This window comes from Oncorhynchus mykiss, chromosome 28, assembly GCF_057628025.1.
Source record: "Oncorhynchus mykiss isolate SJ-2025 chromosome 28, ASM5762802v1, whole genome shotgun sequence".
Taxonomy (NCBI): Eukaryota; Metazoa; Chordata; class Actinopteri; order Salmoniformes; family Salmonidae; genus Oncorhynchus; species Oncorhynchus mykiss.
In genome coordinates, this window is record NC_143049.1 from 30207917 (window position 1) to 30229918 (window position 22002).

Genomic DNA, 22002 nt, shown 5'->3' on the forward strand with positions numbered 1-22002 from the left:
GAAATAGTTTCCCCACATGCTTCAAGATGTCCACCATAGTCCCTGTACACAAGCAAACAAAGGTAACCTGCCTAAATGATTATCGCTCTGCAGCCCTCATCTCTGTCAACATGAAGTGCTTTGAGAGGCTGGTTAAGGACCATATCAGCTCCATATCCAACAGATCCACGGACGATGCAATCGCCATTGCACTGCCCTATCCCACCTGGATGAGGAATACCTATGTGAGAATGCTGTTTATTGACCTGCGCTTAGCTTACAATAGCATAGTCCCTTCCAAGCTCATCATTAAGCTCAGGGTCCTGGATCCTGGACCTCCTGACAGGCAGACCCCAGATGAGGAGGGTAGGCAACAACACCTCCGCCTCTCAACACGGTGGCCCCCCAGGGTTGTGTGCTCAGCCCCTACTGTACTCACGACTCCAACACCATCATTAAGTTTGCCGATGATACAACGCTGGTGGGCCTGATTGCCGACGCCAACGAGACAGCTTACAGGAAAGAGGTTAGAGCCCTGGTAGAGGGGTTACCAGGAAAACAGCCGCTCCCTCAACATCCCTCAAAACTAAGGAGCTGATCGTGGACTATAGGAAACAAGGGCATGTGCATGCCCCCATCTGCATAGACAGGCTATAGTGGAGAGGGTCAAATGTTTCAAGTTCCTTTTCATGCACATCATAGAGGATCTGACATGGACCAATCACACAAAGAAGGCGCTACAGCGGCTCTTCAACCTCAGGCGACTGAAGAAATTTGGCATGGGCCCTCAGATCCTCAAGAAGTTCTACAACTGCACCATCGAAAGCATCTTGACCAGCTGTATCACCGCCTGGTATGGCAACTGCACCGCCCTCAACCGCAAGGCTCTACAGAGGGTTGTGCGGACGGCCCTTCAGGACATTTACACCAGGCGGTGTATGAGGAAGGCCTGGATGATCGTCAAGGACTCCAGTCACCCAAGCCACGGATTGTTCACTCCGTTATCATCTGGCAAGGGGTATCGGAACATTGGAGACTATTTACACCAACTCACACACACACACCCACTCAACACTGCTGTTCTATTATATACTATTTATTTAACTGCGTGACCAATACACTACCCACTTTATATTTGTAAATACAGTTATACTTGACATAGCACATTCATCATCTATACTGTACATATCTGTTTATTACTTGTCATTCAGTACTACTTCTAATGATTTGATATTTTCTATTGGACTTTTTATTATTGACACTGATTATTGTACTGCAATGTTGAGGGAGCATTTCACTGCACCTTTTATACCTGCTGTAAACTGTACATATCAAATCAAATCAAAGTGATGTACTGGGCTGTATGCATGTACTGCCCTCTGTATGCTGTACTGCCCTCTGTATGCTGTACTGCCCTCTGTATGCTGTACTGCCCTCTGTATGCAGTACTGCCCTCTGTATGCTGTACTGCCCTCTGTATGCAGGCACTGCCCTCTGTATGCATGTACTGCCCTCTGCATGCTGTACTGCCCTCTGTATGCTGTACTGCCCTCTGTATGCTGTACTGCCCTCTGTATGCAGGCACTGCCCTCTGTATGCATGTACTGCCCTCTGCATGCTGTACTGCCCTCTGTATGCAGGCACTGCCCTCTGCACTGCCCTCTGCACTGCCCTCTGCACTGCCCTCTGCACTGCCCTCTGTACTGCCCTCTGTACTGCCCTCTGTACTGCCCTCTGTACTGCCCTCTGCACTGCCCTCTGCACTCCCCTCTGCACTGCCCTCTGTACTGCCCTCTGCACTGCCCTCTGCACTCCCCTCTGCACTCCCCTCTGTACTGCCCTCTGTACTGCCCTCTGTACTGCCCCCTGCACTGCCCTCTGTACTCCCCTCTGTACTCCCCTCTGTACTCCCCTCTGTACTGCCCTCTGTATGCTGTACTCCCCTCTGTACTGCCCTCTGTACTGCCCTCTGTACTGCCCTCTGTACTGCCTTCTGTATGCTGTACTCCCCTCTGTACTCCCCTCTGTACTTCCCTCTGTACTCCCCTCTGTACTGCCCTCTGTACTGCCCTCTGTATGCTGTACTGCCCTCTGTACTCCCCTCTGTACTGCCCTCTGTATGCTGTACTCCCCTCTGTACTCCCCTCTGTACTGCCCTCTGTATGCTGTACTGCCCTCTGTACTCCCCTCTGTACTGCCCTCTGTATGCTGTACTGCCCTCTGTACTGCCCTCTGTACTGCCCTCTGTACTGCCCTCTGTACTGCCCTCTGTACTGCCCTCTGTACGCAGGCACTCCCCTCTGTACTCCCCTCTGTACGCAGGCAATGCCCTCTGTACTCTCCTCTGTACTGCCCTCTGTACTGCCCTCTGTATGCAGGCACTGCCTTCTGTACTCCCCTCTGTACTCCCCTCTGTATGCAGGCACTGCCCTCTGTACTCCCCTCTGTACGCAGGCACTGCCCTCTGTACTCCCTTCTGTACTGCCCTCTGTACTGCCCTCTGTACTCCCCTCTGTACTGCCCTCTGTACTGCCCTCTGTACTCCCCTCTGTACGCAGGCACTGCCCTCTGTACTCCCCTCTGTACGCAGGCACTGCCCTCTGTACTCCCCTCTGTACGCAGGCACTGCCCTCTGTACTCCCCTCTGTATGCAGGCACTGCCCTCTGTACTCCCCTCTGTACTTCCCTCTGTACTCCCCTCTGTACTGCCCTCTGTACTGCCCTCTGTATGCTGTACTGCCCTCTGTACTCCCCTCTGTACTGCCCTCTGTATGCTGTACTCCCCTCTGGACTGCCCTCTGTATGCTGTACTGCCCTCTGTACTCCCCTCTGTACTGCCCTCTGTATGCTGTACTGCCCTCTGTACTGCCCTCTGTACTGCCCTCTGTACTGCCCTCTGTACGCAGGCACTCCCCTCTGTACTCCCCTCTGTACGCAGGCAATGCCCTCTGTACTCTCCTCTGTACTGCCCTCTGTACTGCCCTCTGTATGCAGGCACTGCCTTCTGTACTCCCCTCTGTACTCCCCTCTGTATGCAGGCACTGCCCTCTGTACTCCCCTCTGTACGCAGGCACTGCCCTCTGTACTCCCCTCTGTACTGCCCTCTGTACTGCCCTCTGTACTCCCCTCTGTACGCAGGCACTGCCCTCTGTACTCCCCTCTGTACGCAGGCACTGCCCTCTGTACTCCCCTCTGTACGCAGGCACTGCCCTCTGTACTCCCCTCTGTATGCAGGCACTGCCCTCTGTACTCCCCTCTGTACTCCCCTCTGTATGCAGGCACTGCCCTCTGTACTCCCCTCTGTACGCAGGCACTGCCCTCTGTAGTCCCCTCTGTACGCAGGCACTGCCCTCTGTACTCCCCTCTGTACTCCCCTCTGTACGCAGGCACTGCCCTCTGTACTCCCCTCTGTACGCAGGCACTGCCCTCTGTACTCCCCTCTGTATGCAGGCACTGCCCTCTGTAGTCCCCTCGGTACTCCCCTCTGTACTCCCCTCGGTAGTCCCCTCGGTAGTCCCCTCGGTAGTCCCCTCTGTACTCCCCTCTGTATGCAGGCACTGCCCTCTGTAGTCCGCTCTGTAGTCCCCTCTGTACTCCCCTCTGTACTCCCCTCTGTACTCCCCTCTGTACGCAGGCACTGCCCTCTGTACTCCCCTCTGTACTCCCCTCTGTACTGCCCTCTGTACTCCCCTCTGTACTGCCCTCTGTACTCCCCTCTGTATGCAGGCACTGGCCTCTGTACTCCCTTCTGTACGCAGGCACTGCCCTCTGTACTCCCCTCTGTATGCAGGCACTGCCCTCTGTACTCCCCTCTGTACTCCCCTCTGTATGCAGGCACTGCCCTCTGTAGTCCCCTCTGTACGCAGGCACTGCCCTCTGTACTCCCCTCTGTACTCCCCTCTGTACGCAGGCACTGCCCTCTGTACTCCCCTCTGTACGCAGGCACTGGCCTCTGTACTCCCCTCTGTATGCAGGCACTGCCCTCTGCACTCCCCTCTGTACGCAGGCACTGCCCTCTGTATGCAGGCACTGCCCTCTGTAGTCCCCTCTGTAGTCCCCTCTGTACTGCCCTCTGTAGTCCCCTCTGTAGTCCCCTCTGTACGCTGCACTGCCCTCTGTAGTCCCCTCTGTAGTCCCCTCTGTACGCTGCACTGCCCTCTGTACTCCCCTCTGCACTGCCCTCTGTAGTCCCCTCTGTAGTCCCCTCTGTAGTCCCCTCTGTACTCCCCTCTGTACGCTGCACTGCCCTCTGTAGTCCCCTCTGCACTGCCCTCTGTAGTCCCCTCTGCACTGCCCTCTGTAGTCCCCTCTGCACTGCCCTCTGTAGTCCCCTCTGCACTGCCCTCTGTAGTCCCCTCTGCACTGCCCTCTGTACTCCCCTCTGCACTGCCCTCTGTACTCCCCTCTGCACTGCCCTCTGTAGTCCCCTCTGTAGTCCCCTCTGTACGCTGCACTGCCCTCTGTACTCCCCTCTGCACTGCCCTCTGTAGTCCCCTCTGTAGTCCCCTCTGTAGTCCCCTCTGTACGCAGGCACTGCCCTCTGTAGTCCCCTCTGTACGCAGGCACTGCCCTCTGTAGTCCCCTCTGTACGCAGGCACTGCCCTCTGTAGTCCCCTCTGTACTCCCCTCTGCACTGCCCTCTGTAGTCCCCTCTGTAGTCCCCTCTGTACGCAGGCACTGCCCTCTGTAGTCCCCTCTGTACGCAGGCACTGCCCTCTGTAGTCCCCCCTGTACGCAGGCACTGCCCTCTGTAGTCCCCTCTGTAGTCCCCTCTGTAGTCCCCTCTATACTCCCCTCTGTACGCAGGCACTGCCCTCTGTACTCCCCTCTGTACTCCCCTCTGTACTCCCCTCTGTACGCAGGCACTGCCCTCTGTACTCCCCTCTGTACTCCCCTCTGTATGCAGGCACTGCCCTCTGTAGTCCCCTCTGTAGTCCCCTCTGTACTCCCCTCTGTATGCAGGTACTGCCCTCTGTAGTCCCCTTTGTAGTCCCCTCTGTACTGCCCTCTGTACTGCCCTCTGTAGTGCCTCATGGTCGGAGGCCGAGCAGTGGCCATACCAGGCAGTGATGCAACCGGTGCAGCTGTAGAACTTTTTGAGAATATGGGGACCCATGCCAAATCCTTTCAGTCTCCTGAGGGGGAAAAGCTATTGCCGTGCCCTCTTCACAACTGTCTTGGTGTGTTTGGACCATCCCCTCATGTTTCAGCATGATGATAATACACGGCCCCATGTCACAAGGATCTGGAAGCAATTCCTGGAAGCTGAAAATGTCCCAGTTCTTCCATGGCCTGCCTACTAACCAGACATGTCACTAATTGAGCATGTTTGGGATGCCCTAGACCGACATGTACGACAGCGTGCTCTAGTTCCCACCAATATCCAGCAACTTCGCACAGTCATTGAAGAGTGAGACAACATTCCACAGGCCACAATCCACAGCCAGATCAACTCTATGCGAAGGAGATGTGACACACTGCATGAGGCAAATGGTGGTCCCACCAGATACTGACTGGTTTTCTGATCCACTCCACTACCTTTTTTATAAGGTCTTTGTGACCAACCTATGCACATCTGTATTCCCAGTCATGTGAAATAAATAGGTTATGGCCTAATGAATTTACTTCAATTGACTGATTTCCTTATACAGTATGAACTGTAAATCTTTAAAATTGTTGCATGCTGCATTCATATTTTTGTTCAGTGTGTTAATTTAAGGTTAGGGTTAAAGTAAGGGTTAAAATCACATTTTAAGAAGATCAATTATTGAAATAGGAGAGGCATATAACATTGTGGCTGTCAAAAAAATGTAAGCTAATTAACATGTCACTCACATAAACTTTGACAGCCCTACTCTGTCACTAACCGATAGTCATGGGGGTGTTACGAAACCAATAACTAGCCTGATTTTGCTGCACTCATTATGTCTAGGGGTCTTAGGCCAAGCTACATAGTCTGTAACCTTATTTGATGTGTGCATAAATGTGAGACTTAAGCGTGTGACCAGGTGTGGAATGCACCTGATCACATTATTCATATGTTCATGGTGACAAAATAAATCTGTACAAAAACCAAACTACAAAAAGGCATGCCCAACTAAAGAGGCTAACTAACACATAGGAACAAACAAAAGTCCGGCTGATAGGTTTCCTGACACCTCTCTCACACTGAGGCCCAATCATCTCGATTGCTTGCACCTTCGGAATTATCTAGGCTTCCTGGAAGAACACAGCCCTCGCCCAGTTGTTGCTGCCACCTGGAGTGTGGAAGTGTATCAGGGTAGTGTGTTTGTCTATCTCCTAACACTAACCTTCCTCCCATATCATAACACTGGCAACTATCATTCAAACAAAAAGCAAGGCATGCTGGGAAATATGCAGATAAGGTATCATAAATTCTCAAGTTGAATTGTATGTTCACTCAACCTAAAATTCAAAATTGAATGAACATACAATTAAACATAAGAATGTACATGTACAGTATGCTGGTTCAGATTTATGCCCAACTAGTGAGCAAACTCACAATCCTTTTGCAGCTGGTTACCTTTCAATGGTATGTTGAATCAACATATTGTTTTTTTACAGTGCAGGAATATACCCTCCCTTTGCAATTCTAGTCACACTGTACAACACAACTAACCCCGAGCATTCTGAATCCATTTAATTCAATATGTGACTTTCAGGGGCTTACATGAGTAATCACCATGCCACTAACTTTTGAAATCCCCTGGGGATGAGCAGTCAATACAAAAGGTAAGAGTGGACTATTCAGATACAAAGAGAAATCAGCTGTGACTTGAATAGTTTTAAAAAAATTGGACACTACAATTCATGAATCTGACTAATAGCGATACTGTTCTTTTTTTAGATCCAGTTTTTCTAGTTGTTTGATCACTATCTTCTTACATTGATCTCTTTTTTTGTGACCATTTTTTTGTTGGGTGGGGGCTACATGTACAACACAAATTCATATAATTTAAGTATTCCTTATACTCCTAAGTGCAGATTGGAATGTACAAGTTATATCAATTTGTTTGTAAATATTGCTTGAATATTGTAGATCAGATGTGTGGTGTTTCCTTTGTGAATATAATTTCAGCTAATGCTAGCTGGTTATTCACTGTGTCAGGAGGGGTTTCATGTATTTTGTAGAGGGCATGCAGAGAGTAGAGTGATCTGTGGTGACTGTATTGCATGATGTGCTATCTGTGCTGTTTCCCTATCAGATAATAAAGTCGCTATCTGTGCTGTTTCCCTATCAGATAATAAAGTCGCTATCTGTGCTGTTTCCCTATCAGATAATAAAGTCGCTATCTGTGCTGTTTCCCTATCAGATAATAAAGTCGCTATCTGTGCTGTTTCCCTATCAGATAATAAAGTCGCTATCTGTGCTGTTTCCCTATCAGATAATAAAGTCGCTATCTGTGCTGTTTCCCTATCAGATAATAAAGTCGCTATCTGTGCTGTTTCCCTATCAGATAATAAAGTCGCTATCTGTGCTGTTTCCCTATCAGATAATAAAGTCGCTATATGTGCTGTTTCCCTATCAGATAATAAAGTCGATATCTGCAAAAGGTGGCTCTACAAAGTATTGACTTTGGGGGGGGGGGGGTGAATAGTTAAGCACGCCCGTTTTGTTTTTTTTTGTCTTGTTTCTTGTTTGTTTCACAATAAAACATATTTAGCATCTTCAAAGTGGTAGGCATGTTGTTTAAATCAAATGATACAAACCCCTCAAAAATAAATTTTAAATCCAGGTTGTAATGCAATAAAATAGGAAAAATTCCAAGGGGTGACTACTTTTTGCAAGCCACTGTAAACAAGATGGCTATGATGACTCAGATACACTGGGCCTGATAGCCATCTGTCACATCTTCTGTTGCCTGTGCATTTCCTTTTCATTCTTTACCTCTCTCACCAACACTTTCACTCTGCTGAAACCCTCCTTCCTACTGGTCAAGTTCACCGTCAGTTTTCAGTCCGGCGCATCATCAGAGATTAAGGCACTAATCGTAAAAAACATGTTCATCAGTACAGTACCACTGATGAAAAGGACATTATTTTTTACATTTTTAAATTTCACCTTTATTTAACCAGGTAAGCTAGTTGAGAACAAGTTCTCATTTACAACTGCGACCTGGCCAAGATAAAGCAAAGCAGTGCGACACAAACAACAACACAGAGTTACACATGGAATAAACAAGCATACAGTCAATAACACAATAGAAAAAAAGAAAGTCTATATACAGTGTGTGCAAATGGCGTGAGGAGGTAGGCAATAAATAGGCCATAGTAGCAAAGTAGTTACAATTTAGCAAATTAACACTGGAGTGATAGATGAGCAGATGATGATGTGCAAGTAGAAATACTGGTGTGCAAAAGCAGAAAAGTAAATAAAAACAATATGGGGATGAGGTAGGTAGATTGGGTGGGCTATTTACAGATGGGCTATGTACAGCTGCAAAGATCGGTTAGCTGCTCAGATAGCTGATGTTTAAAGTTAGTGAGGGAAATATAAGTCTCCAGCTTCAGCGATTTTTGCAATTCGTTCCAGTCATTGGCAGCAGAGAACTGGAAGGAAAGGCGGCCAAAGGACATGTTGGCTTTGGGGATGGCCAGTGAAATATACCTGCTGGAGCGCGTGCTACAGGTGGGTGTTGTTATCGTGACCAGTGAGCTGAGATAAGGCAGAGCTTTACCTAGCATCAACTTTTAGATGACCTGGAGCCAGTGGGTCTGGCGACGAATATGTAGCAAGGGCCAGCCGACTAGAGCATACAGGTCGCAGTGGTGGGTAGTATATGGGGCTTTGGTGACAAAACGGATGGCACTGTGATAGACTGCATCCAGTTTGCTGAGTAGAGTATTGGAAGCTATTTTGTAAATGACATTGCCGAAGTCGAGGATCGGTAGGATAGTCAGTTTTATGAGGGTATGTTTGGCGGCGTGAGTAAAGGAGGCTTTGTTGCGAAATAGGAAGCCGATTCTAGATTTTACTTTGGACTGGAGATGTTTAATATGAGTCTGGAAGGAGAGTTTACAGTCTACCTAGCCAGACACCTAGGTATTTGTAATTGTCCACATTCTAAGTTAGAACTGTCCATAGTAGTGATGCTAGTTGGGCGGTAGGGTGTGGGCAGCGAACGGTTGAAAAGCATGCATTTGGTTTTACTTGCGTTTAAGAGCAGTTGGAGACCACGGAAGGAGTGTTGCATGGCATTGAAGCTCGTCTGGAGGTTAATAATAAACAGTTTTCCTTTTTGTTAGGAAGCTACATGTACATCACCCTTGTTGTGGATAGTTTGACTTTGGTGGGTCAAGGCCACAGTCTTGATGGAATGAAATGTGAAAGGATGGAATGAAATAAGGAAGGATGGATGAAAGGATGGATTGATGGACGGATGTGTGCAATAGGTGGTTCTCTGTCACAGGCTTGGGTCTTGTCCGTGTCTCTCTTCACTCTCAGGTTGGGGGTTGTGTCCGTGTCTCTCTGCACTCTCAGGTAAGGGGTACCGTTCTGTTGTTCCAGGGCTGGTTTAAGTGTTCTTGAAGAGCTGTTTGCACATAGCTCCACATGCTCTCAGCCCCTGCAGAGAGAACAGATTTTTTAGAAATCCTTTTAATTAATTATTGATTTGTTCGTGTAGGAAGCAAAAAATAACCCCCCATTAATTGAGGTAAACAGCTGTGAAAATGTATTTTTTTAAAAACAGTAAATCAATCTCCTCTATGGAGAATAACCATAGTCAAAGCACTTGTACTTGCAGTTCTATTTTTAACCATCAGAGGCCACTGTTGTTCATTGTTCCGGGGATTAGTGACTCCTGTGAGCCACTCTGCTGATGAATAATTTCATGGCCAATGATTGCGAACATCTGTTAGAATCACTTTGACTAAATAATATGGCAGTCAGATGCCTTTTACCACAGGATGTTGGTGGAACCTTAATTGGGGAGGACGGGCATGTGGTAATGGCTAGTGCGGAATAAATGGAAAGATGTCAACAACATCATATACTTGGTTTCCATGGTTCCCATGTGTTCGATGCAATTCCATTCGCTCTGTTCCAGACATTATTATGAGCCGTTCTCCCCTCAGCAGCCTCCACTGCCTTTTACTCAGCTTTGACGACAATAATCATATAGCAATGAAAATCCTCAATGACATGGTAGTCATACGGTAGTCAGTGTCGTTTTTTAATCTCTCCAATTTATCTATAGCCACATCTATATACATGTTTTAAATCACCTGATCTGAGATATGTTGTGACAACAAGTCAAATCAGGAACTGAGGAAGTAGACTTGCATTCAAATGACATGAATGAATAGACTCTCTTACCAAATAAAGCTTATCTCCCTCCACCCAATGGGTCCAGCCTCGGCCCTCCTTCTCTCCCTTCTGAACACACAACAGCTTGTATCTCCCATGAGATAGTTGTCTACGGGAAGAGAGGAGACACCATCATGCATTCTACTGTCAGTTAGGAGCATGACCCACCCACACGCACACATAGCATCCACAACCATAAGTAGAACAACTTACAGGGAGAACATACACTGAGTGTACAAAACATTAGGAACATCTGCTCTTTCCATGACATAGACTGACCAGGTCAAATCTATGATCCCTTAAACCTGTTGTTTTTTTTCACCCTCAACAGTTTCCCGTGTATCAAGAATGGTCCACCACCCAAAAGACATCCAGTCAATTTGGAACAACTGTGGGAAACATTGGAGTCAACATGGGCCAGCATCGCTTTCGACACCTTGTAGAATCTCAACGAATTGAGGCTGTTCTGTGGACAGAAGTGGGTGGAACTCAATATTAAGAAGGTGTTCCTAATGTTTTGTACATTCAGTGTATACAGACAGAAACATGCAACCACACTTCTCAGTAAACTAAAATAACTTTTCATATATTGTTCAGAGTACAGGAGCAAATAATATGCCAAAGGACTTGAATGAGATCAGAATGTGAGGATAGGCTGACATCGATTCTTGTATTTATATTTATTATGGATCCCCGTTAGCTGCTGCACTCTTCCTGGGGTCCAGCAAAATTAAGGCAGTTTGTACAATTTTAAAACATTACAATACATTCACAGATTTCACAACACACTGTGTGCCCTCAGGACCCTACTCCACCACTACCACAGATCTACAGTACTAAATCCATGTGTATGTATAGTGCGTATGTTATCCTATGTGTGTGTGTGTTTGCATGTGTCTGTGCCAACGTTTGTGTTGCTTCACAGCCCCCGCTGTTCCATAAGGTGTTTTTTTAAATAAAATTTTACTGCTCAAGTCAGTTACTTGATGTGTAATGGAGTTCCATGTAATCATGGCTCTATGTAGTACTGTGTGCCTCCCATAGTCTGTTCTGGATATTGGGACTGTGAAGAGACCTCTTGTGGCATGTCTTGTGGGGTATGCATGGGTATCCGAGCTGTGTAACAGTAGTTTAGACAGACAGCTCGGTGCATTCAACATGTCAATACCTCTCAAAAATAAAAGCAGTGGTGAAGTCAGTCTCTCCTCTATTTTCAGCCAGGAGAGATTGACATGCATATTATTAATATTAGCTCTCTGTGTACAGTGGGGCAAAAAAAGTATTTAGTCAGCCACCAATTGTGCAAGTTCTCCCACTTAAAAAGAAGAGAGAGGTAATTTTCATCATAGATACACTTCAACTATGACAGACAAACAGAGAAAAAAATCCAGCTTGGTTTAGCACTGCTCTGATCAGCTCAGTAGTGCGAAAAGCCCTTAGAGTACGTGTTCTCAAGGACTCCAGTGTCTTCTCTAGCTTTGTTGCTGATTCCATCCACTGCTTCCCCCTGTGTCTCAAGTATGGTCCTCTGTGGCTCAATTGGTAGAACCATTGCGCTCACACATGTCAGGGTTGTGGCTTCGATTTCCAGGGCCACCCATACGGAAAATGTATGCACGCATGACTTTAAGTCGCTTTGGATAAAAGCGTCTGCTAAATGGAATATACACTACTCAAAAAAATAAAGGGAACACTTAAACAACACAATGTAACTCCAAGTCAATCACACTTCTGTGAAATCAAACTGTCCACTTAGGAAGCAACACTGATTGACAATAAATTTCACATGCTGTTGTGCAAATGGAATAGACAACAGGTGGAAATTATAGGCAATTAGCAAGACACCCCCAATAAATGAGTGGTTCTGCAGGTGGTGACCACAGACCACTTCTCAGTTCCTATGCTTCCTGGCTGATGTTTTGGTCACTTTTGAATGCTGGCGGTGCTTTCACTCTAGTGGTAGCATGAGACGGAGTCTACAATCCACACAAGTGGCTCAGGTAGTGCAGCTCATCCAGGATGGCACATCAATGCGAGCTGTGGCAAGAAGGTTTGCTGTCTGTCAGCGTAGTGTCCAGAGCATGGAGGCGCTACCAGGAGACAGGCCAGTACATCAGGAGACGTGGAGGAGGCCGTAGGAGGGCAACAACCCAGCAGCAGGACCGCTACCTCTGCCTTTGTGCAAGGAGGAGCAGGAGGAGCACTGCCAGAGCCCTGCAAAATGACCTCCAGCAGGCCACAAATGTGCATGCATCTGCTCAAACGGTCAGAAACAGACTCCATGAGGGTGGTATGAGGGTCCGACGTCCACAGGTGGGGGTTGTGCTTACAGCCAAACACCGTGCAGGACGTTTGGCATTTGCCAGAGAACACCAAGATTGGCAAATTCGCCTCTGGCGCCCTATGCTCCTCCTCCTCCTCATGAAAGCAGGTTCACACTGAGCACGTGTGACAGACCTGACAGAGTCTGGAGACGCCGTGGAGAACGTTCTGCTGCCTGCAACATCCTCCAGCATGACAGGTTTGGCGGAGGGTCAGCCATGGTGTGGGGTGGCATTTCTTTGGGGGGCCGCACAGCCCTCCGTGTGCTCGCCAGAGGTAGCTTGACTGCCATTAGGTACCGAGATGAGATCTTCAGACACCTTGTGAGATCATATGCTGGTGCGGTTGGCCCTGGGTTCCTCCTAATGCAAGACAATGCTAGACCTCATGTGGCTGGAGTGTGTCAATCTGGGACATCATGTCTCACTCCATCCACCAACGCCACGTTGCACCACAGACTGTCCAGGAGTTGGCGGATGCTTTAGTCCAGGTCTGGGAGGAGATCCCTCAGGAGACCATCCGCCACCTCATCAGGAGCATGCCCAGGCGTTGTAGGGAGGTCATACAGGCACGTGGAGGCCACACACACTACTGAGCCTCATTTTGACTTGTTTTAAGGACATTACATCAAAGTTGGAACAGCCTGTAGTGTGGTTTTCCACTTTGACTCCAAATCCAGACCACCATGGGTTGATAAATTTGATTTCCATTGATAATTTTTGTGTGATTTTATTGTCAGCACATTCAACTATGTAAAGAAAAAAGTATTTAATAAGAATATTTCATTCATTCAGATCTTGGATGTGATATTTTAGTGTTCCCTTAATTTTTTTGAGCAGTGTATTATTATATTAACTCAAGGCCCCTTGTGTTCACAGTGGTATCTCAATCAAGTATAAGGACACATAAGGACTGCTATCACACTAGAGCAGCGTTTTGGCAAAAAACAAAATGTGCACCCCTTGTGGTCCCCAGGACCGAGTTTGAAAAACGCTGCAGTAGATGGAATATGATTGATCAAATCACTACTGAAACATCAATATTTCTCCTTGTTCGGCGTCTCTCTCCAGTCTCCAGAAATATGTTTTTATAGCCTTTGATAGCCAAAAACTAGTCTACACTGAATGTGTGATGGAAATGTTTTTGTCAACTCACCATGCATTTTCTGTCATCGACCCCTGACAGATCCTCCTCAAACTCCTTGCCAACATGGAAATCCATGTTGTAGTTCTTAAAGGTACTGAGGGTCTTGATGACAACATGGTCACCATCGTGACTGATGTCTTTGTCGGGCTTCAACAAAGTGGCAATTTTCCTAATGGCAACATTTACATCTGTGTGATAGGTCCCCAAGGAAAGAAGAGAGAGAAAATAGATCAACACAGGAGGAAGGCTACATTCATCTATAGCCCAACGTCACACTCATTCTCCCATTTCTGTAGCCTATAGGCTTTAACTGGATCCAACTCCCGGAAATCTTTTTGGGATACTTTGTGAATATGAGGCACTTTCGAAAACATTATTTTAAGTGACACAATTGTCAGTATTATTAGGTCTACTACTACATATCCCTTACCGGTGTCTGCCACCGGACCGTTCTCATGCCGGACTATCGGAATATTCTAACTACTACTTATCCCTTACGGTGTCTGCCACCGGACCGTTCTCATGCCGGACTATCGGGATATTCTAATTACCACATATGTTTACTTCACTGTCAATTTCAAGTCCATTATTTATATAAAATTTACACAAAAATTCTTACCCACACTCGGTACTACTGATCGTAATTTGGTATGACTATTCGACAATATGCAAAGTTTGATATAACAGGTTTTGCTTACCTTATTTTGTGGTCGACCAGAGATCAGTTTCCCGAGTTGAGCAGAATTGTTGTCCACCCCCGAATGGTTTCACCCGTCCTCCACGAACCGTCCTTTCACCAATTCGCCCCCTCACACTCACATCAACCACTCAGGACTGGGTCGTTAGTTAACCATCCTCTGCTACCAAAATTCTGTTGATAAAATGAGATGTGCAGGCGGACGAGTCGGTCAAGGATCGATTCGGACAAAGTGATCTATTGTATGACAAGTGACAGTTTATTCAGAGTAAAGATATCTGGTACAGCATGCATGGGCTCTGTCAAGTAACTCCGAGTGAGCTAAAAGAGAGAGCCCCTAATACAGTTTGTTTACATATTTTATACAGCACAGAAAGTAGGTTGAGTCTTGAAGTTCTGGTTCTATGGTTGGTTCAGGTCCAGGCGTAGTCTCCGATGATTGGCTCCTGCAGTCCATCGCTTCAGCCGTTGCTCAATGTCCTTGTTGTCTTCTTGAGTCCAGGGTGGGTGTGTGTGTGTGTGTGTGTGTGTCCTAGATAAGTTATAATCTTGTGCAGCATGTGTGTGTCTTGAGTTTGTGTGTCTTAATGTATGTAGTTCCTGTTTTCACATAGCCAGCCGTTGGCCGATACTGAGACTAAGGCATTGTGGTTGGGCCAGTTCCTGTTTATGTGCTGTGAGTGGAGACATCAGCCTGCTTGTGTCAGCGTTATTGAGTGCTGTTTCCTATTGAGTAATACTTGGTAGACAGATGAAGTTAGTATGCTGAAGTTAATATGTTATAGCAAAAGGCCTGGTTATAATGAACACAGCTAAGTGCTCATGATTACAGTATCTACACCAGTGGTCCAATAAGAACACTTTCAAACTACTAAATGTTATAACCCTATATATGTCTCTAAATATTCAGAATAGTAATGTTCGCTAGGTCTATAGTTAGGATTTTGAATGATGGCTAGAGCTCAATATTGAACCCATGGCGCAGTGGTCCAGCAGGCATCCTTGCGCATCATCCATTTTGACTTAAGTTTGAATCCCCGTCATTAAGCGCAAACCACCCATAAAATACCCATAAAATACTTTGATACAACTCACCGAGGGCTTTCATGTACTCCTCAAAGTTGTCATTGGAGATCATTTTCCAATACCCATTCAGATCAACTGGCATATTGTCTGTGTGTTTCTAGTGTCCTTACTTCCAGTGAAAAGGGTAAAGGAGATACGATATCGCTGTTTACTTGCAATCGAATGCCGGACCGCTGTCCATACCATAAACATAACCCCTTTAATCTGATTACTTACTAGTTTTCATTTTTTTCCTACAACTTTTTGAGCCTCCCTCCACCGGTGATCTGCCGACTCGCCCCCATGCATCCCTGCGCAAACAGCGCATTCAGAACAAGGGCACATAGTCTATCAATTAAACCTCGTCCACAGCCCATGAGAGCAGGCTGGGAACGACATAATATATAAATTATATCACAGTATTGTTCAATACACGTTTCTGATTGGTTAGAATAGCATTATAGAATGGATATAAAATCCAGATAACGGGACACCTTTCAATATGCGCCTACAGATGCAGACCGTACTTGCTACAAAGTTACAAAAAGCTAAACTAACAACTAAACAAACTGAAATGGGATACATTGTAAACGCAGGTCCAACGACGAAAAAGCTAGCTAGCTAGGCATTGATTGTTTTTTTTGCAGAGACATATTGTTTTGGAGCATCTGGTGAACTAACGTGGTGCTACTGTTGCAGTCATGACGCAAGAGGCACTCTGCTGTCAAATCCTCCCACATGTTTCTAGGTTGACCAGCTGTTTTCAGCAACTGTTTTTTTTAATTCGGCAGATTTGCTAGCAACAAACTATTTAGCTAGTTAACTAGCCTAGTGCTTGATATGCAATGCGATCCCCAGTCTCGAGTGGCCTGAGAATAAGGGAAACTTTTCTAGCTCTTCCAGGCAAAATCGGGCATTATCAGCGCATTGTTATGGATTTATCCAAATGAACGTCAATAGAAAACAGATACTTGTTGTTATTCTGGCGGCGGAGGTCGTGACTATGTTAGCCGTAGTTAGCTGGCCATCTAGCAAGCAAGTGTTAAGGGACAGGTCGCAATTTACTGGGGGGGAGGGGTGGTTCAAAATAGGGAAGGGCTGTCAAACTTAATTTTTTGCTTTGGGGAGGGTTGTGTGTTTTTTTTATTGGGCACATGGGAGGGTAGTGCTTTTTTTCTGGTTAACGTTGGCTCTGTTGCAGGTTTTCCAATATAATTTCCATCCTAGCCACATTTCCTCAGCTGCTTGCATGCGCCTCCCCAATATGAAAGTGTTTTGGTACTTCCCTTATGCACTACACTTCCATGTGCCAACTTTTATTATAAACTAGGTGGTTCGAGCACAGAATGCTGATTGGCTGAAAGCTGGGGTATATCAAACCATATACCACTGGTTTAACAAAACATTTATTTTGACTCTTCTAATAATGTTGGTAACCATGGGGGTTAGCTTGGGGGTTAAGGCTAAGGGCTGTATCCAGGCACTCCGCATTGTGTCGTGTTTAAGAACAGCCCTTAAATCAAATCAAATGTATTTCTAAAGCCCTTTTTACATCAGCAGATGTCACAAAGTGATTATACAGAAACCCAGCATATAACCCCAATGAGCAAGCAATGCAGATGTAGAAGCACTGTGTCTAGGAATAACTCCCTAGAAAGGCAGGAACCAAACCTAGAGGAACCAGGCTCTGAGGAGTGGCCAGTCCTTTTCTGGCTGTGCCGGGTGGAGGTTATAAGGGTACATGGCCATTAAGGCCAGATTCTTCTTCAAGAGCTGTGGTATATTGGCCATAACACACAGACAGCTGTGTGTTATGTGTTTGCTATTAGTTGGTTGTGTTGTACTTACCAGTACCCAGTGTTCGCGAGGTCCAACATGCCAATCAACCTGCTATCTGCCAATCAACCTGCTATCTGCCAATCCCGGGAATGCCTGGAATGTTCGGATGCCGGGCATCCTGGTGGTTGACGAAGTGGCGTGGAGGGGGGTTGGGCAGGGGGATGCAGCATTGGAAGTTAAGACCAGGTTTAGCCATTGTTCTCTCTCTTACGTCTGGCTTTCACAAGAGAAGGTCACAGTTGTATTACAGGGTATCCTTCATTTATTTGGCGTGGGCTACGGCCAAACAGTAGCCTGTGTGAAGTTGGGTTAATAAACCGTCAATTCGTAAACTCAAACCTCTGTCTGGACAATTGTTCCTTTATGACCTAGTCAGGTCATTACAATACATTTTCAATGTGAATAGACAAGAACAGATAGGAATAGCTGATAGGCAGTGAACATGCCAGGTGCATCATTGCGCATGAAAGAACAGTGAGGACATGAAACACTCAGCTCAAAAATCTCCCCTATTGATCTTGTTTATGGACAATACAATTATCCTTCCTAGACTATAGTAGCTTACAACACCACAATGCAATGAATAATTGTTTAAGTGAGTACAAAATTATACTCTAGGCTGCAGTGAAAATGACATTTGAATAACGAAGCGAAAGCCCTGCGATTGAAATGTTTAATTCCATTTGGATCAGTTGTGGTCTACTCTCGACAGTTTCTAAGGTCTAGAAAGGCACAGTAGCAGGCCAGTCTGGCTGTATTTTTACTTCTGATACTGAATGCGCTGCCTGTACCAGATAATCATTCTCCCAAGTCCTCCTAAAATAATGTGGCCACATATGCTCCTAGCAGGCCCAGTTATTCAGGAAAGCTTAACACCCACACTGCCTTCTCTCCAATCCGAGCGGCTACTCCTTGCGCACCTAAAACACTTCAACATAGCCAAAATATTTATCAATTCATTTTAAAAATGTATTAGCTTTAATATGTGGCATAAATACAACCACAACGAGTCACAACGTTTTAATCTGATTAGTCTCCTATAGGCTTGCACACGTTCATCCAAAATATAATTCCAGCATCCTCAAAATGGCTTGACATTAACCAGGTTTCCATCCAAACTTTTTATGGATCAGTTTTGCCTATTAGATCATAATAAATAAGATTCCATGGACAGGGGGACTTCCTGTTGAACGCGAAACGAGGGAGAGCTTGGTTTGTTGTTTTGAAAGTGTATTGGAACATTTCTTAGTAGCTAGCTAACTTTTTAGTTTGGTTCCCGCAACGCAGTTGGCATCAGTTTCTGGGACAGCTACTCTCTGTCCAGTGATCCTGCTGACCAAGGCTGGGTCTGAGGAGCAATTATTTTAATGATTACTTCATTGGCAAAGTGGGCAAACTTAGGTAGGAAATGATAACAACGAACAGTGAGCCATTGTATTCATGCATAAAAAAAGAAAAGCATTGCAAAGTTTGAATTTTGTAAAGTTAATGTGGGAGAGGTGGAAAAATAGTTATTGATCAATGACAAACATCCTGGCATTGACAACTTAAATGGAAAGCGACTGATGATAGTAGCTGACTCTATAGCCACTCTTATCTGTCATATTTAATCTGAGCCTTGAGGAAAGTCTTTGTCCTCAGGCCTTCGGGGAAGCCGTTAGTAATTCCGCAACCCAACAGTGGTAAAGAGGCATTTACTGGTTCTAACAGCAGACCTATCAGCTTGCTGCCAGCTCTTAGCAAACTGTTGGAAAAAATTGTGTTTGACCAAATATAATGCTATTTCAACAGACTTTTAGCATGCTTATAGAGAAGGGCACTCAACAAGTACTGAGCTGACATAAATGACTGATGATTGGTTGAAAGAAATTGTTAATAAGATGATTGTGGGCACTGTACTGTTAAATTTCAGTGCAGCCTTTGTTGAACAAATTGAGGAGACTAAATTACTTGGCGTTACCTTAGATTGTAAACGGTCAAGGTCAAAACATAGATTCAATGGTTGTAAAGATGGGGAGAGGTCTAGCCATAATAAAGGCTTTTTTGACATCACACTCCAAAAAGCAAGTCCTGCAGGCTGTAGTTTTGTTCTAATCTCGATTATTGTCCAGTCGTGTGGTCGAGTGCTGCAAGGAAAGACCTAGTTAAGCTGCAGCTGGCCCAGAACAGAGCTGCATGTCTTGCTCTTCATTGTAATCAGAGGGCTGATATAAATACTATGCTGCCAGTCTCTCTTGGCTAAGAGTTGAGGAGAGACTGACTGCATCACTTCTTTTTATAAAAAAACATGAACGTGTTGAAAATCCCAAATTGTTTGCATAGTCCATTTACACACAGCTCTGACACACACACACACACTTACCCCACCAGACATGCCACCAGGGGTCTTTTTACAGTCCCCAAATCCAGAACAAATTCAAGAAAGCGTACAGATTTATGTAGAGCCATTATTGCATGGAACTCTGTTCCATCTCATATTGCTCAAATGAACAGCAAACCTGGTTTCAAAAAACAGATTAAGCAACGCCTCTCCCCTATTTGACCTAGATAGTTTGTGTATGTATTGATATGTAGACTGTGTGCGGCTTTAAAAAAAATAGGACTAAATGCAGTAAAGTAGCCTACATGTTGGATAAAAAATGTCAGGATATCATGGGAAAGCATGCAGTTTATTAAGCTACAGATGAAATACGTTCTGATGAACTTGCACTGTTTAGGTTGATGCTCCTTTCAATAAATATGGAGGGTCTTATTCTGCTGACATTTGACAAATACAATAATCTGGTGCTTTTGTGAATAATGATATCATCATTATTGGGCCAGTAACCGAAAGGTTGCTGGATTGAATCCCAGAGCTAACAAGGTAAAAAAATCTGTCATTCTGCCCCTGAACAAGGCAGTTAACCCACTTTGCCTTGGTAGGCTGTCATTGTAAATAAGAATTTATTCTAAACTGACTTGCCTAGTTAAAGGTAAAAAAAAAAGTAAAATACCTGCACTGTATCTACAAGCTGTTGGCTAGAGCGCACGTGTGAATGTGCCCACTCTGGTATTGGCACGTGCGCTCTAGCCAACAGCTTATACCTATGTAAAACATGTTGTGACAAAACCATCCTAGAGTTGAAAATGTGATGGAAACCCTTTGGATTTTTTTATTCGGTACATGTGAATTTAAGCTCAAAAGTATTTTTCTATGTGCACAACTTTTATTTGCAACAAGTGAATGATAGAATTTTTTTTATTTTTACCTTTATTTAACTAGGCAAGACTGACTGCATCACTTCTTTTTTCAATGACGGCCTAGTGGGCTAACTGCCTGTTCAGGGGCAGAACGACGACCTTGTCAGCTCCGGGATTTGAACTTGCAACCTTCCGGTTACTAGTCCAACGCTCTAACCACTAGGCTACCCTGCCGCCCCAGAAAACACAACTCTGATGGGACAATGCACCTGGGTTTCCCTTAGCCTGTGGAAAAGTCAATAAATAGAATTGTAGCAGGCCAAATTGTCCTGGAGAAGCTATCATAGCCTACACCCCAAATTCACGCTTCAGAACCATTCTCTCACGCATTGTGCGCACATGAGCCTGCTGCTTAGGAGAGACCTAGCGAGAGAGGAGCCTTGGCCTAGGCCACTGTTGATTGTGAAGATAGATGGCTTTTTCATTGAAGTAAAACAAAAGTTAGAGGAAAAAGAGTACACCTATAGTGAAAAGTCTACAAGGGCAATTTAATATAAGTTTTAATATTGTAGTGGAAGATGAGAAGAACGTTGACATGGCCAAATAGAGGCTACAGTGGCAACTCCCTATTCAGGTAGGATGCAATTTTGAAACTTAAATGTATTTCTAATAACTTGTTTTATCCGTATTATTGTATATAATTTATTATTGTAAGCCTATTTATTAATAGAACACTTTTTCTTCCTTTTTTTTTTTTAAATACGCAAAACCTGTTTTTGTATAATTCTGTTGAGACATTTTCATTGGCTAAATTACATTTTATCAGTCTTTTTAATTGTATGCTCCATATTTAGTTTAAGCTAGGTTATATGTAGGTCTGTATATGATATATATGATTCTATTTCTGTAATTTGTAGTGTATAGTATGCACTTGCCTTTGTTGGTAATTACTGCAATAAGGTTTAAACCAGTTCGCAATTGTTGTATTTCATTCAGCTGAGACATTTTCTTAGGCCAAATTAAGTTCCAACTTATGTTGTGTTTGCTGCAATATAATGGCCTGTTCTTACTTTATATTCCCTATAAACAATGGCTTGACTTTTGATATTACACTCAGGTTTACAAACTTTTGTGAAGGTTTGGTGTGGTTATTATTAAGCTTTAGCTACTGCAAGCCTATGATATGAAGGCAGTTGCTCCAACTGACTCAGACAGTTGAACTTGAGGTGAGGAAGAATGTTTCAGGCCTACCAGTGATAAAACATGCAGGGAGAGTGAGCTCCTCTGTGGTTCCTCTTGGTGAACCCTCAACCTTCTGGCCCATAGACCTGCGTGGCATCGACTGTGCCACAAAAGCATGATGAAGTGTCAAAGTCTATATCCACATGTATAAACACAGGGTTGCTACATTTGTTATTTGTGGGCATAAACATTATTGAAAATA

The 22002-nt window shown here is 45.1% G+C and overlaps 1 protein-coding gene and 1 long non-coding RNA gene across 2 annotated transcripts; both read right to left on the reverse strand.

Annotated features, from left to right (window-relative positions):
* Positions 1-9361: 9361 nt before the first annotated feature.
* Positions 9362-15768, reverse strand: LOC118944841 (retinol-binding protein 1). The gene is given in 5 exon segments (XM_036966410.2): positions 9362-9566; positions 10319-10400; positions 10402-10418; positions 13787-13965; positions 15570-15768. Coding segments are annotated over 5 exon segments (402 nt in total). The 5' UTR covers positions 15643-15768; the 3' UTR covers positions 9362-9515.
* Positions 15769-17717: 1949 nt separating this feature from the next.
* Positions 17718-20690, reverse strand: LOC149970823 (uncharacterized). The gene is made up of 2 exons (XR_016492742.1): positions 20474-20690; positions 17718-20389 (listed from the first exon to the last, which is right to left on the reverse strand). It is a non-coding gene; the product is annotated as an uncharacterized LOC149970823 (long non-coding RNA).
* Between the last annotated feature and the right edge of the window lie 1312 nt (positions 20691-22002).